The 16,186-nt window shown below is 34.0% G+C and overlaps 1 protein-coding gene across 3 annotated transcripts in view; it reads left to right on the top strand.

Annotated features, from left to right (window-relative positions):
- zgc:114041 (uncharacterized protein LOC574425 homolog) overlaps nt 1–15,909 on the top strand; it is a 44,907-nt gene extending 28,998 nt beyond the window's left edge. For 2 of the 3 annotated variants that reach the window (XM_041043132.1, XM_041043134.1), the window contains exons 2-5: nt 10,234–10,467; nt 11,265–11,408; nt 12,244–13,026; nt 13,754–15,909. In XM_041043132.1, coding sequence (XP_040899066.1) covers nt 10,266–10,467; nt 11,265–11,408; nt 12,244–13,026; nt 13,754–13,938 — 1,314 coding nt within the window. In that variant the 5' untranslated portion in view covers nt 10,234–10,265 and the 3' untranslated portion in view covers nt 13,939–15,909. Of the gene's footprint in view, nt 1–10,025; nt 10,137–10,233; nt 10,468–11,264; nt 11,409–12,243; nt 13,027–13,753 lie in introns of those variants that run through there. The other variant, XM_041043133.1, reaches the window with a different exon arrangement.
- Nucleotides 15,910–16,186: the final 277 nt, after the last annotated feature.

The raw sequence follows: 16,186 nt of genomic DNA, 5'->3' as shown, positions 1-16,186 counted from the left end.
TTTTTACGACTTTTGGAGGTCAAAAAAAAATTTCACTTTTTTTTGACTGAATTTCACGCCTTACTATACTATGACCATTTTTACAACTTTTGGAGGTCAAAAAAAAAATTCACTTTTTTTGACTGAATTTCACGCCTTACTATACTATGACCATTTTTACGACATTTTGAGGTAAAAAAAAAAAATTCATTTTTTTCACGGATTTTGACGCCTTACTATACTATGACCATTTTTACGACTTTTGGAGGTCAAAAAAAAATTTCACTTTTTTTGACCCATTTTGACGCCTTACTATACTATGACCATTTTTACGACTTTTGGAGGTCAAAAAAAAATTTCACTTTTTTTGACCCATTTTGACGCCTTACTATACTATGATCATTTTTGCGACTTTTGGAGGTCAAAAAAAATTTTCACTTTTTTTGACCCATTTTGACGCCTTACTATACTATGACCATTTTTACACCTTTTGGAGGTCAAAAAAAAATTTCACTTTTTTTGACCCATTTTGACGCCTTACTATACTATGACCATTTTTACGACTTTTGGAGGTCAAAAAAAAATTTCACTTCTTTTGACGGATTTTGACGCCTTACTATACTATGACCATTTTTACGACTTTTGGAGGTCAAAAAAAAATTTCACTTTTTTTGACTGAATTTCACGCCTTACTATACTATGACCATTTTTACGACATTTTGAGGTCAAAAAAAAAATTTCATTTTTTTCACGGATTTTGACGCCTTACTATACTATGACCATTTTTACGACTTTTGGAGGTCAAAAAAAAATTTCACTTCTTTTGACGGATTTTGACGCCTTACTATACTATGACCATTTTTACGACTTTTGGAGGTCAAAAAAAAAATTTCATTTTTTTCACGGATTTTGACGCCTTACTATACTATGACCATTTTTACAACTTTTGGAGGTCAAAAAAAAATTTCACTTTTTTTGACTGAATTTCACGCCTTACTATACTATGACCATTTTTACGACTCTTGGAGGTCAAAAAAAATTTTCATTTTTTTGACTGAATTTCACGTCTTACTATACTATGACCATTTTTAGGACTTTTGGAGGTCAAAAAAAAATTTCACTTTTTTTGACCCATTTTGACGCCTTACTATACTATGACCATTTTTACGACTTTTGGAGGTAAAGAAAAAATGTCACTTTTTTTTGACCCATTTTGACGCCTTACTATACTATGACCATTTTTACAACTTTTGGAGGTCAAAAAAAAATTTCACTTTTTTTGACTGAATTTCACGCCTTACTATACTATGACCATTTTTACGACATTTTGAGGTAAAAAAAAATTTCTATTTTTTTCACGGATTTTGACGCCTTACTATACTATGACCATTTTTACGACTTTTGGAGGTCAAAAAAAAATTTCACTTTTTTTGACCCATTTTGACGCCTTACTATACTATGACCATTTTTACGACTTTTGGAGGTCAAAAAAAAATTTCACTTTTTTTGACGGATTTTGACGCCTTACTATACTATGACAATTTTTACGACATTTTGAGGTCAAAAAAAAAATTTCATTTTTTTCACTGATTTTGACGCCTTACTATACTATGACCATTTTTACGACTTTTGGAGGTCAAAAAAAAATTTCACTTTTTTTGACTGAATTTCACGCCTTACTATACTATGACCATTTTTACAACTTTTGGAGGTCAAAAAAAAATTTCACTTTTTTTGACTGAATTTCATGCCTTACTATACTATGACCATTTTTACAACATTTTGAGGTAAAAAAAAAAAATTCATTTTTTTCACTGATTTTGACGCCTTACTATACTATGACCATTTTTACGACTTTTGGAGGTCAAAAAAAAATTTCACTTTTTTTGACTGAATTTCATGCCTTACTATACTATGACCATTTTTACAACATTTTGAGCTAAAAAAAAAAAAATTCATTTTTTTCACTGATTTTGACGCCTTACTATACTATGACCATTTTTACGACTTTTGGAGGTCAAAAAAAAATTTCACTTTTTTTGACCCATTTTGACGCCTTACTATACTATGACCATTTTTACGACTTTTGAAGGTCAAAAAAAAATTTCACTTCTTTTGACGGATTTTGACGCCTTACTATACTATGACCATTTTTATGACTTTTGGAGGTCAAAAAAAAATTTCACTTTTTTTGACCCATTTTGACGCCTTACTATACTATGACCATTTTTACGACTTTTGGAGGTCAAAAAAAAATTTCACTTTTTTTGACCCATTTTGACGCCTTACTATACTATGATCATTTTTGCGACTTTTGGAGGTCAAAAAAAATTTTCACTTTTTTTGACCCATTTTGACGCCTTACTATACTATGACCATTTTTACACCTTTTGGAGGTCAAAAAAAAATTTCACTTTTTTTGACCCATTTTGACGCCTTACTATACTATGACCATTTTTACGACTTTTGGAGGTCAAAAAAAAATTTCACTTCTTTTGACGGATTTTGACGCCTTACTATACTATGACCATTTTTACGACTTTTGGAGGTCAAAAAAAAATTTCACTTCTTTTGACGGATTTTGACGCCTTACTATACTATGACCATTTTTACGACTTTTGGAGGTCAAAAAAAAATTTCACTTTTTTTGACTGAATTTCACGCCTTACTATACTATGACCATTTTTACGACTTTTGGAGGTCAAAAAAAAATTTCACTTTTTTTGACTGAATTTCACGCCTTACTATACTATGACCATTTTTACGACTTTTGGAGGTCAAAAACAAATTTCACTTTTTTTGACTGAATTTCACGCCTTACTATACTATGACCATTTGTACGACATTTTGAGGTAAAAAAAAAAAAATCATTTTTTTCACGGATTTTGACGCCTTACTATACTATGACCATTTTTAGGACTTTTGGAGGTAAAAAAAAAATGTCACTTTTTTTGACCCATTTTGACGCCTTACTATACTATGACCATTTTTACAACTTTTGGAGGTCAAAAAAAAATTTCACTTTTTTTGACTGAATTTCACGCCTTACTATACTATGACCATTTTTACAACTTTTGGAGGTCAAAAAAAAATTTCACTTTTTTTGACTGAATTTCATGCCTTACTATACTATGACCATTTTTACATTTTGAGGTAAAAAAAAAAAATTCATTTTTTTCACTGATTTTGACGCCTTACTATACTATGACCATTTTTACGACTTTTGGAGGTCAAAAAAAAATTTCACTTTTTTTGACCCATTTTGACGCCTTACTATACTATGACCATTTTTACGACATTTTGAGGTAAAAAAAAAAATTTCATTTTTTTCACTGATTTTGACGCCTTACTATACTATGACCATTTTTACGACTTTTGGAGGTCAAAAAAAAATTTCACTTTCCTTGACGGATTTTGACGCCTTACTATACTATGACCATTTTTACGACATTTTGAGGTAAAAAAAAAAAATTTCATTTTTTTCACTGATTTTGACGCCTTACTATACTATGACCATTTTTACGACTTTTGGAGGTCAAAAAAAAATTTCACTTTTTTTGACGGATTTTGACGCCTTACTATACTATGACCATTTTTACAACTTTTGGAGGTCAAAAAAAAAATTCATTTTTTTCACTGATTTTGACGCCTTACTATACTATGACCATTTTTACGACTTTTGGAGGTCAAAAAAAAATTTCACTTTTTTTGACCCATTTTGACGCCTTACTATACTATGACCATTTTTACGATATTTTGAGGTAAAAAAAAAAAAATTTCATTTTTTTCACTGATTTTGACGCCTTACTATACTATGACCATTTTTACGACTTTTGGAGGTCAAAAAAAAATTTCACTTTTTTTGACTGAATTTCACGCCTTACTATACTATGACCATTTTTACAACTTTTGGAGGTCAAAAAAAAATTTCACTTTTTTTGACTGAATTTCATGCCTTACTATACTATGACCATTTTTACAACATTTTGAGGTAAAAAAAAAAAATTCATTTTTTTCACTGATTTTGACGCCTTACTATACTATGACCATTTTTACGACTTTTGGAGGTCAAAAAAAAATTTCACTTTTTTTGACCCATTTTGACGCCTTACTATACTATGACCATTTTTACGACATTTTGAGGTAAAAAAAAAAATTTCATTTTTTTCACTGATTTTGACGCCTTACTATACTATGACCATTTTTACGACTTTTGGAGGTCAAAAAAAAATTTCACTTTCTTTGACGGATTTTGACGCCTTACTATACTATGACCATTTTTACGACATTTTGAGGTAAAAAAAAAAAAATTCATTTTTTTCACTGATTTTGACGCCTTACTATACTATGACCATTTTTACGACTTTTGGAGGTAAAAAAAAAATTTCACTTTTTTTGACGGATTTTGACGCCTTACTATACTATGACCATTTTTACGACATTTTGAGGTAAAAAAAAAAAATTCATTTTTTTCACGGATTTTGACGCCTTACTATACTATGACCATTTTTACGACTTTTGGAGGTCAAAAAAAAATTTCACTTTTTTTGACCCATTTTGACGCCTTACTATACTATGACCATTTTTACAACTTTTGGAGGTCAAAAAAAAATTTAACTTTTTTTGACTGAATTTCATGCCTTACTATACTATGACCATTTTTACAACATTTTGAGGTAAAAAAAAAAAATTCATTTTTTTCACTGATTTTGACGCCTTACTATACTATGACCATTTTTACGACTTTTGGAGGTCAAAAAAAAATTTCACTTTTTTTGACCCATTTTGACGCCTTACTATACTATGACCATTTTTACGATATTTTGAGGTAAAAAAAAAAAATTTCATTTTTTTCACTGATTTTGACGCCTTACTATACTATGACCATTTTTACGACTTTTGGAGGTCAAAAAAAAATTTCACTTTCTTTGACGGATTTTGACGCCTTACTATACTATGACCATTTTTACGACATTTTGAGGTAAAAAAAAAAAATTCATTTTTTTCACTGATTTTGACGCCTTACTATACTATGACCATTTTTACGACTTTTGGAGGTCAAAAAAAAATTTCACTTTTTTTGACTGAATTTCACGCCTTACTATACTATGACCATTTTTACGACTTTTGGAGGTCAAAAAAAAATTTCACTTTTTTTTGACTGAATTTCACGCCTTACTATACTATGACCATTTTTACAACTTTTGGAGGTCAAAAAAAAAATTCACTTTTTTTGACTGAATTTCACGCCTTACTATACTATGACCATTTTTACGACATTTTGAGGTAAAAAAAAAAATTCATTTTTTTCACGGATTTTGACGCCTTACTATACTATGACCATTTTTACGACTTTTGGAGGTCAAAAAAAAATTTCACTTTTTTTGACCCATTTTGACGCCTTACTATACTATGACCATTTTTACGACTTTTGGAGGTCAAAAAAAAATTTCACTTTTTTTGACCCATTTTGACGCCTTACTATACTATGATCATTTTTGCGACTTTTGGAGGTCAAAAAAATTTTTCACTTTTTTTGACCCATTTTGACGCCTTACTATACTATGACCATTTTTACACCTTTTGGAGGTCAAAAAAAAATTTCACTTTTTTTGACTGAATTTCACGCCTTACTATACTATGACCATTTTTACGACTTTTGGAGGTCAAAAAAAAATTTCACTTTTTTTGACTGAATTTCACGCCTTACTATACTATGACCATTTTTACGACTTTTGGAGGTCAAAAAAAAATTTCACTTTTTTTGACTGAATTTCACGCCTTACTATACTATGACCATTTGTACGACATTTTGAGGTAAAAAAAAAAATTTCATTTTTTTCACGGATTTTGACGCCTTACTATACTATGACCATTTTTACGACTTTTGGAGGTCAAAAAAAATTTTCACTTCTTTTGACGGATTTTGACGCCTTACTATACTATGACCATTTTTACGACATTTTGAGGTAAAAAAAAAAATTTCATTTTTTTCACTGATTTTGACGCCTTACTATACTATGACCATTTTTACGACTTTTGGAGGTCAAAAAAAAATTTCACTTTTTTTGACCCATTTTGACGCCTTACTATACTATGACCATTTTTACGACTTTTGGAGGTCAAAAAAAAATTTCACTTCTTTTGACGGATTTTGACGCCTTACTATACTATGACCATTTTTACGACTTTTGGAGGTCAAAAAAAAATTTCACTTTTTTTGACTGAATTTCACGCCTTACTATACTATGACCATTTTTACGACTTTTGGAGGTCAAAAAAAAATTTCACTTTTTTTGACTGAATTTCACGCCTTACTATACTATGACCATTTTTACGACTTTTGGAGGTCAAAAAAAAATTTCACTTTTTTTGACTGAATTTCACGCCTTACTATACTATGACCATTTGTACGACATTTTGAGGTAAAAAAAAATATTTCATTTTTTTCACGGATTTTGACGCCTTACTATACTATGACCATTTTTACGACTTTTGGAGGTCAAAAAAAAATTTCACTTTTTTTGACTGAATTTCACACCTTACTATACTATGACCATTTTTACGACTTTTGGAGGTCAAAAAAAAATTTCACTTTTTTTGACTGAATTTCATGCCTTACTATACTATGACCATTTTTACGACATTTTGAGGTAAAAAAAAAAAATTCATTTTTTTCACTGATTTTGACGCCTTACTATACTATGACCATTTTTACGACTTTTGGAGGTCAAAAAAAAATTTCACTTTTTTTGACTGAATTTCACACCTTACTATACTATGACCATTTTTACGACTTTTGGAGGTCAAAAAAAATTTTCACTTTTTTTGACTGAATTTCACGCCTTACTATACTATGACCATTTTTACAACTTTTGGAGGTCAAAAAAAAATTTCACTTTTTTTGACTGAATTTCATGCCTTACTATACTATGACCATTTTTACAACATTTTGAGCTAAAAAAAAAAAATTAATTTTTTTCACTGATTTTGACGCCTTACTATACTATGACCATTTTTACGACATTTTGAGGTAAAAAAAAAAATATATTTTTTTCACTGATTTTGACGCCTTACTATACTATGACCATTTTTAGGACTTTTGGAGGTCAAAAAAAAATTTCACTTTATTTGACCGAATTTCACGCCTTACTATACTATGACCATTTTTACGACTTTTGGAGGTCAAAGAAAAATTTCACTTTTTTTGACTGAATTTCACGCCTTACTATACTATGACCATTTTTACGACATTTTGAGGTAAAAAAAAAATTTCACTTTTTTTGACTGAATTTCACGCCTTACTATACTATGACCATTTTTACAACTTTTGGAGGTCAAAAAAAATTTCACTTTTTTTGACTGAATTTCATGCCTTACTATACTATGACCATTTGTACGACATTTTGAGGTAAAAAAAAAAAATTTCATTTTTTTCACGGATTTTGACGCCTTACTATACTATGACCATTTTTACGACATTTTGAGGTCAAAAAAAAAAAATTTCATTTTTTTGACCCATTTTGACGCCTTACTATACTATGACCATTTTTACGACATTTTGAGGTAAAAAAAAAATTTCACTTTTTTTGACCCATTTTGACGCCTTACTATACTATGACCATTTTTACAACTTTTGGAGGTCAAAAAAAAATTTCACTTTTTTTGACTGAATTTCACGCCTTACTATACTATGACCATTTTTACAACTTTTGGAGGTCAAAAAAAAATTTCACTTTTTTTGACTGAATTTCACGCCTTACTATACTATGACCATTTTTACGACATTTTGAGGTAAAAAAAAAAAAATCATTTTTTTCACGGATTTTGACGCCTTACTATACTATGACCATTTTTACGACTTTTGGAGGTCAAAAAAAAATTTCACTTTTTTTGACCCATTTTGACGCCTTACTATACTATGACCATTTTTACGACTTTTGGAGGTCAAAAAAAAATTTCACTTTTTTTGACCCATTTTGACGCCTTACTATACTATGACCATTTTTACGACTTTTGGAGGTCAAAAAAAAATTTCACTTTTTTTGACCCATTTTGACGCCTTACTATACTATGACCATTTTTACGACTTTTGGAGGTCAAAAACAAATTTCACTTTTTTTGACCCATTTTGACGCCTTACTATACTATGACCATTTTTACGACTTTTGGAGGTCAAAAACAAATTTCACTTTTTTTGACCCATTTTGACGCCTTACTATACTATGACCATTTTTACGACTTTTGGAGGTCAAAAAAAAATTTCACTTTTTTTGACCCATTTTGACGCCTTACTATACTATGACCATTTTTACAACTTTTGGAGGTCAAAAAAAAATTTCACTTTTTTTGACCCATTTTGACGCCTTACTATACTATGACCATTTTTACGACTTTTGGAGGTCAAAAAAAAATTTCACTTCTTTTGACCCATTTTGACGCCTTACTATACTATGACCATTTTTACAACTTTTGGAGGTCAAAAAAAAATTTCACTTTTTTTGACCCATTTTGACGCCTTACTATACTATGACCATTTTTACAACTTTTGGAGGTCAAAAAAAAATTTCACTTTTTTTGACTGAATTTCACGCCTTACTATACTATGACCATTTTTACGACATTTTGAGGTTAAAAAAAAAAAAATCATTTTTTTCACGGATTTTGACGCCTTACTACACTATGACCATTTTTACAATTTTTGGAGGTCAAAAAAAAATTTCACTTTTTTTGAACCATTTTGACGCCTTACTATACTGTGACCATTTTTACAACTTTTGGAGGTCAAAAAAAATTTCACTTTTTTTGACTGAATTTCACGCCTTACTATACTATGACCATTTTTACGACATTTTGAGGTAAAAAAAAAAAAATTCATTTTTTTCACCGATTTTGACGCCTTACTATACTATGACCATTTTTAGGACTTTTGGAGGTCAAAAAAAAATGTCACTTTTTTTGACCCATTTTGACGCCTTACTATACTATGACCATTTTTACGACTTTTGGAGGTCAAAAAAAAATTTCACTTTTTTTGACCCATTTTGACGCCTTACTATACTATGACCATTTTTACGACTTTTGGAGGTCAAAAAAAAATTTCACTTTTTTTGACCCATTTTGACGCCTTACTATACTATGACCATTTTTACGACTTTTGGAGGTCAAAAAAAAATTTCACTTTTTTTGACCCATTTTGACGCCTTACTATACTATGACCATTTTTACAACTTTTGGAGGTCAAAAAAAAATTTCACTTTTTTTGACCCATTTTGACGCCTTACTATACTATGACCATTTTTACGACTTTTGGAGGTCAAAAAAAAATTTCACTTTTTTTGACCCATTTTGACGCCTTACTATACTATGACCATTTTTACAACTTTTGGAGGTCAAAAAAAAATTTCACTTTTTTTGACCCATTTTGACGCCTTACTATACTATGACCATTTTTACAAAAAAAAATTCACTTTTTTTTTTTAGCATTACGCTAGCTAACCATAGAGTAACCACCTCTCCTCCAAATATGGAAAGTACACTCCCACTAAAATCCAAGATGGCGCAGCTCAAATGCATGGTTTGGTCACAAAACTACCCGAAACCAATAGGTGACGTCACGGGTGCTACGTCCGTGTTTTATACACTATGAAATATGATTGGCTCAGCTGCTCAGTCGGTCATCAAACTGTCAAAAGAAAACAAGAAAGACAAGCAGGGTAAATTAAGAAAGAAGCCACACATACTCACACATACACTTAATTGCTTTTATTTGAGCAAAACCACATGCAAGCAACACATAAAGCAGCACACACTTCCCAACACACAGTGTTGGGGAGTAACGGAATACATGTAACGGCATTACGTATTCAGAATACAAATTATGAGTAACTGTATGTAATTTTTAAATCAGCATAGTATTTCAGTATGCATAGTATGTGTGAGCATATGTAGCTTACTTTAGTACACTCTACTGACTGTATATCATGTATATCATTAGATTGTTTTTATATTGCAAATAAAGTATTCATGTTAAAATCACAGGTCCACTTGCGTCCATCGTGTGATTGGGTAAAAGGCCTCTCCAAACCGAGCTCCCAGGCTCAATTTCAACCCCAGCCCACTCCTGACACTGACTGTTCTTGAAGCTGTTAGTTCATGTATGTATATATGTATGTATGTACATTTTGCATGCTCATTTCCATGAGCCCAGACTTGCCTTGAGGTTTATCAATTTATTCCATGACAACCATTCAGCACAGGAAGGAGAACAGCCTGCAGAGTAGCAGATGAAGTCCGGGGGAGCCGGACCTCCTGATGGGGGGTATGGCTGGGTGGTGGTCACGTCAGCCTTTTTCATCATGGGTCTTACTGCTGCTGTCCTCAAGAACTTCGGCATCTTCTTCTTGGACATCCAGAGTCACTTCGGAGTCCTGACCAGCACCACCTCCTGGGTCACCGCCACTACCATTGCCATGTTTCACCTAGGAGGTAAGATATGGTTTTCACTAGGGATGCACCGAATATTCAGCCACCTAAAATTTTCAGCCGAAAATGGCCCAAAAGTGCATTTTCGGTTTCTGGCCGAAAGACTTTTATTACAGAAACAACACAGCCGAAACAGGATGTTGTGATGATGCAAGTGAAAACCGCGGCCAATACGAGCTTGTCTGGAAGGGCCAACATGTCTGCGGTGTGATGCACGGATAGCGATTTGCAAAACATGTAGCCTAATGTCGAAATTTCAAACGGGGGGTTGCATCTGCAAAGAATTTCTCCACGTCGGGTTTAATTTATCACTTGAAATCCGAACATCTCGATCGCTATGCTGAATATGAGAGGAATGCAGCGCAGAAAAGGAAAATCCCTCCGAGCACGCCTGCCACAGACGGAGTGTCTGTGGCAGACGTTTTTGAAAAAGTTTAAAACTTAACTTAAAGTGCTGCAATTCTTGGTGCATTTGTTGTTGTTAAAGGCCTACGGTTAACATATGGGCTATGGCAATCTTTGTTTTGACACACTATTATGTTGTAGTCCTACAGCAAAAATTAAATTGATTTATTCTTTTTCTATTATGTAATCGCAATGCCTTGCAATTTTAATGAGGTTAGTACACAGTCATAGCCATAAATGCAATGGTACTAATAATTGGCATAATAATTTTTCGGTTTCCAGTTTCGGCCAAGAATTTTCATTTTTCATTTCGGTGCATCCCTAGCTTTCACCTTGAAGTTCTTGGTTGTTTTTTAAGAGGTGTTTTCATAGTGTCATTTTCATCCTTTCCTCAGCTCCAGTAGCCAGTGCGCTGACCTTACAGTTTTCTCAGAGAGCGGTCATCATAGTCGGTGGCCTGCTGACTGCCTCTGGGATGTTGTTGGCATCTCTGGGCCTCAGTCTGCCCTGGCTTTACCTCACCATGGGCATCCTGCAAGGTAGTGCACACCTAGGACATTCATTGTCTTACTTTTATTACTTTGGAAAATAATGAGTATTGAATGAGTATTTAATTTAAATGTAACATTAAACAGTAACATTAAAATAAAACGTTTTTAAGTTTTTGTTGCTCAAAATATGCGTCACAACCGCCGATGTGCGACACGCCTCTCGCTAGCATAGTAAGCTCGCTCACTGCCTCTGTTACAGGGTGTTTTGTTATAACTGTTAGTCACCAGCTCCGCCTTATGGTTAAATCTTGTATGACAGCCAGTAACTGGAGGAGTCTCTGCTGCGTATTACAAAAAAAAAATCGATCTTTGGAAATTTAATTATCTACTCATAATCGTCCAGAATATAATCGCGATTAATCAATAATCGATTTTTTCACTACCCCTAATTTTGATAATCACTTTATCGTTCTAGTCATTTTTCAAGTAACATTGCTAAATGTTGCTGCTTCCAGCCTCTCCAATGTGAGAATTTTCCATATGATGTTGTACTGAATATCTTGGGAATCTAGACTGAAAATAAATGGCAATGACGTGGCAATTAATCGACAATGAATAAGCTTTAGCTGCAGCCTTAATGCATGTTACTCGTCTTGACGTATTAATTCTTCTCTAGAAATCTAATCTTTCTTGATTTTATTTATTTATTTTATATATATATATATATTTTTAAAACCTGTATGGCACAAGAAACATATGGCCGGGAAGGTGGGTGGTTTGAAGTTGACCACTTTTTTTGGTGGATAACCCAATCAAAAAAATAAAAAATAAAAAATAAAATAAAATGATTGGGTGGTTAAAAGCTTCCATCTTCTGTTTCCAGGAATTGGCATTTCCTTCTCATGGATCCCTGCCAACAGCATGGTGAGCCACTACTTTGTGAGGTGGCGTCCCATCGCCTACGCCATCGCCAGCTCAGGGGAGTGTGTCTTCGCCATCATGTTCAGCCCCTTCTTCCAGTGGCTCATTGAGATGTACAGCTGGCAGGGCACCTTACTCATCATTGGAGGCCTTCAGCTCAACCTTTGTGTCTGCGGCGCTCTCATGAGACCTCTGGAGACGACCCAGGGTTCAATCCAAGAAACCAAAGACTGTCTCGAAGGAAATGCTGTTGTTCTCCCACCAAAGAGGAAGGTTATCTTCCACTGCTCCCTGCTGAGAAATCCTGAACTTTTACTCTACATCCTGTTCGCCATCTTTGCAGCGGCAGGTTTTTTCATCCCACCTCTCTTTCTAGTGCCCTTTGCCAACAGTTTGGGGCTGGATAAGTACTGGCCAGCCTCTATCCTTTCTGTCATGGCACTGGCTGACCTGGCTGGAAGGCTGATCTGTGGTTGGGTAGCCAACATGAGGCTGGTGAGGCACCTGCAGCTGCTCACCATGGTGGTCACTCTTCTCGGGGTCATGCTCCTGCTGCTGCCAATCAGCCACAACTACTGGGCCATCCTGGTCTTCACCTCGCTCTACGGCTTTCTGTTTGGCTGTGTGGTAGCCATTCATGTCACCTCCATTGTGGACATTGTAACCCTGGAGAGATTCGACAGCGGACTGGGGATCTTCATGCTTTTCAGGAGCATTGGTGGCTTCATTGGTCCACCTGCTGCAGGTGAGCAGTCTGTTTGGATTGACAGGTAAAAAAAAAATATTGCAGGTTGAATATGGAGCCACAGGTTAAATGAAATGCAAAAAAATTGGTACACACATTCTCTATTTATTCTGGGACAAAAAAATGTAGCATAATAATAATCCGTACACAACAGACACATAAGGCAGCGCCTCACTGTGCGTAAATACAGCCTCACAGGGCCAATAGCCTGTAGACTCTTATTCTTCATTTGTTCAAAAGTAAATAAGTGCAGACCTCTTTCTATGCAGGTTGTTTTTGATCTTTGAATATTTAATTCAGTGCAACATTAGGGACATTTTAGTAGTTTCCTCTAAATGGTATATTTATGATTTCTGTTGATTGTGTCCAGTGATAATTTATCACTCTGTTGGTTAGATGGCCCATTCTGTTTTTCATGAATATGATTATATTCTTGTTCCAAAGAAAGACAAGCATTTTCTTAAAAAAACAAAGAAAAAAAACAACCTTGCAGCACAAGACAAAAGGAATAACCTGAACTAGGATCATTAGATCACTTTAACAGACTCAGATTTCTTCTGATAAATGTCTGACGTTTTTTTTTTTGTTTTTAATCTTATCCACAAGTACAGGTAAAACTAAAGTGGCACAAAGGCCTGCATCCTCCTGAAGGGTTAGATGCATCTGATCATTTATTTATCTGCTCTGGTACACTGTGTGATCTTCTGTTTCCTGTTCTGTATTCTAGGCTGGCTGGTGGACGAGACAAATGACTACAGCTCTGCCTTCTACTTCTCGGGCCTGTGCCTCATTTCATCTGCAGTGTTTGTCGTAATGGTCGACTACCTGGTTGAGAGGAGAAAGGCCACGGAGGCTGATGTTCATCAGGCAATCAGCCAACAGGAGGACTGGGAAACAGGAAAAGTCAAGTGAGAGTTGTTGCACAAGATGTTTTTTCTTTTTTTTTTAAACTTGAATGAGCCTGAGGGGTTTATGTCATTGATATATGTCTTGCCAGAGAAGATTGAGTACATAGTTCTACCAGGGCCAACTCAGTTATTGAAAACACAACTCTTTTGCAAGCATCTTGAGGAACTTGTCTGTCAGACAAAGACAATCCTGTAGTTTTTACAGCTTGCAATTAGATTTTTTTTAAGTAAACTTCCTTGATCATAGTAGTTTTAAATTCTAGTTACAAGATGTTGACACTGCAGCATTCAAGCTTTCATTGTCCCTTGGAGGCACATTTTCTGAACAAATGAACAGCCAGCGGGATTAAGCTAAACTGTTAAAAAAAAAAAGAAAAAAGAAAAAGAATGTTTAAAGGATAAGGCTGACAATATTCTGTATTTTACTGACACCAAATCCCATGAAAAGACCTAAACCAAAAACGTGAGACCTCTCTACCCTTTCTGTCTCAGCCGCAAGCCCATTAGTTACCTCTGCCAAACAGGTTATGTTTTCACCCATGTCTATTTGTGTGTTGGTTGGTTTGTTTGTTTATTTGTAAGCAGGATTATCAAAATTTGTTGGAGGGACGGGGCATTGGCCAAGGTAGAACCCATTAAATTTTTAGCATAGATCCAGTAATTTTTTAATCACTTTCCTTAACTGGTCTAGTTCTAGTTAGATATAAATTATATGTATATGAATTTATTCTGTTAAAAAAAATCATGTGGTTCATTGATGTGTTTTTCTTACAGCTTTTATAAAATAGAGGGGCTTAGAAAGATGAAGTGTTTGGTTTTGGTCTTTTCATGGGATTTCTTTTTGGAAAAATACAGACTATCAGCAGACTTATCCTTTATACATTTTTGCAACAGTATGTGTGCAGTATTACAGATAAGTACTGAATGAATCATTCAGGCATACTTACTTTTTTGTCCCCTTATAATAGAGCCTTTTTATAATTTGTCAGCTGGACATGTGGCTCTGTTTGGGTCCTCCTAAAGCTACAGGAGAGAATTTCTGAGTAAGACCCAATGCATAAGTATTTTCTATTTTATTACTTTCTTTTAAGCTATATGACTCCTGTATGTCAACAAGGGTGTTAACCACATGTGGGTCAGGTCACAGTGGGGAGCCATAGTCTGTAAGGAAACTTTTCAGCTGTACATAACTCAGGTTACTCTGATAAAGTGGTGTTGATTTTCTGTGTCACTGGTTGGCAGTGGCACTTAAAGGGCGTTCTTTGTTGCTGCAGTCATGATGTAGCTCTTAAGACTTGAAATTATTCAACTTGCCCAATGAAATCAGTTTTTCTAGTCAGTGGAGGTTGAATGAGCTTTTAAGGATAATTTGATCTCCAGATAACTTTTATTTTTTACTGAAGTACTGTAGTACCACTTTTCATACGCACAGTCCCCAACTGCAATGTTTTCTTTGTTTAAAAATGGACGTACAGAGCCATTTCAAGGAATTTGTTTGAACATTCTGTCAACGTAGAATTAATGGCTTCATATTACCTCTGTGTCTTCTAATGTTTTAACTGACATGAAATTCAGTCTTATTTTTTTAAAGGTTTGTGTCAATATATCAGATGTTTTGCACATCACAAGTTCTGGTAGCAGTTAAAAACACAACAGTTAAAGAAATAAAATCACTGCACCAATTTTAAATGCAAGACTCTTATGTCTGCCTTTTCCTGCCACCTATATTGTTTGTCATATCTGCCTCCAGCTCTCGTAAAGCGAAAGGCAAATCCCAAACAGCCTGGTCAGGAGCTGCCTGCTGTAGAAGGAACCTGAAACCGGGATGAGGATATTTGTAGTGCCGTTTAGGAATCTGTGGTATGTGCTGTACAAATTGCTCAAGAGTTAAAGTACAGTTATGCAACCTAATTCTCAAATCAGTTTCAGCTGCTTTCACGTGCTGGTTTCATATGCTCTTTCTGCTAGAGCGAATTCAATTAGTTGACTGAAAGAAAAGCAATTTGTATTATCTATTACATCTGTTTTAAAACTTGTGCAGGTCCTTTCTTTTGAGGCAAAAATGCCAAGAACGCTGGTACCAGCTTCTTAAATGTGAATTTGATGAATATCTTTGGGTTTTGCACTGTTGGTCAGACAAAACAAGCCATTTAAATGTGACCTTGGGCTTTAGGAAATTGTGATGGGCATGTTTTTATAGTGCTTAATTATGAAGCAAATATTGTGTGTGAAACGGAAAAATATTCCAACAG

The sequence above is a fragment of the Toxotes jaculatrix genome, chromosome 7, assembly GCF_017976425.1.
Source record: "Toxotes jaculatrix isolate fToxJac2 chromosome 7, fToxJac2.pri, whole genome shotgun sequence".
In the NCBI taxonomy this organism is placed as follows: domain Eukaryota; kingdom Metazoa; phylum Chordata; class Actinopteri; family Toxotidae; genus Toxotes; species Toxotes jaculatrix.
The sequence above is the reverse complement of the archived record's forward strand: the minus strand, read 5'-3'. Positions and strand labels throughout refer to the sequence as shown.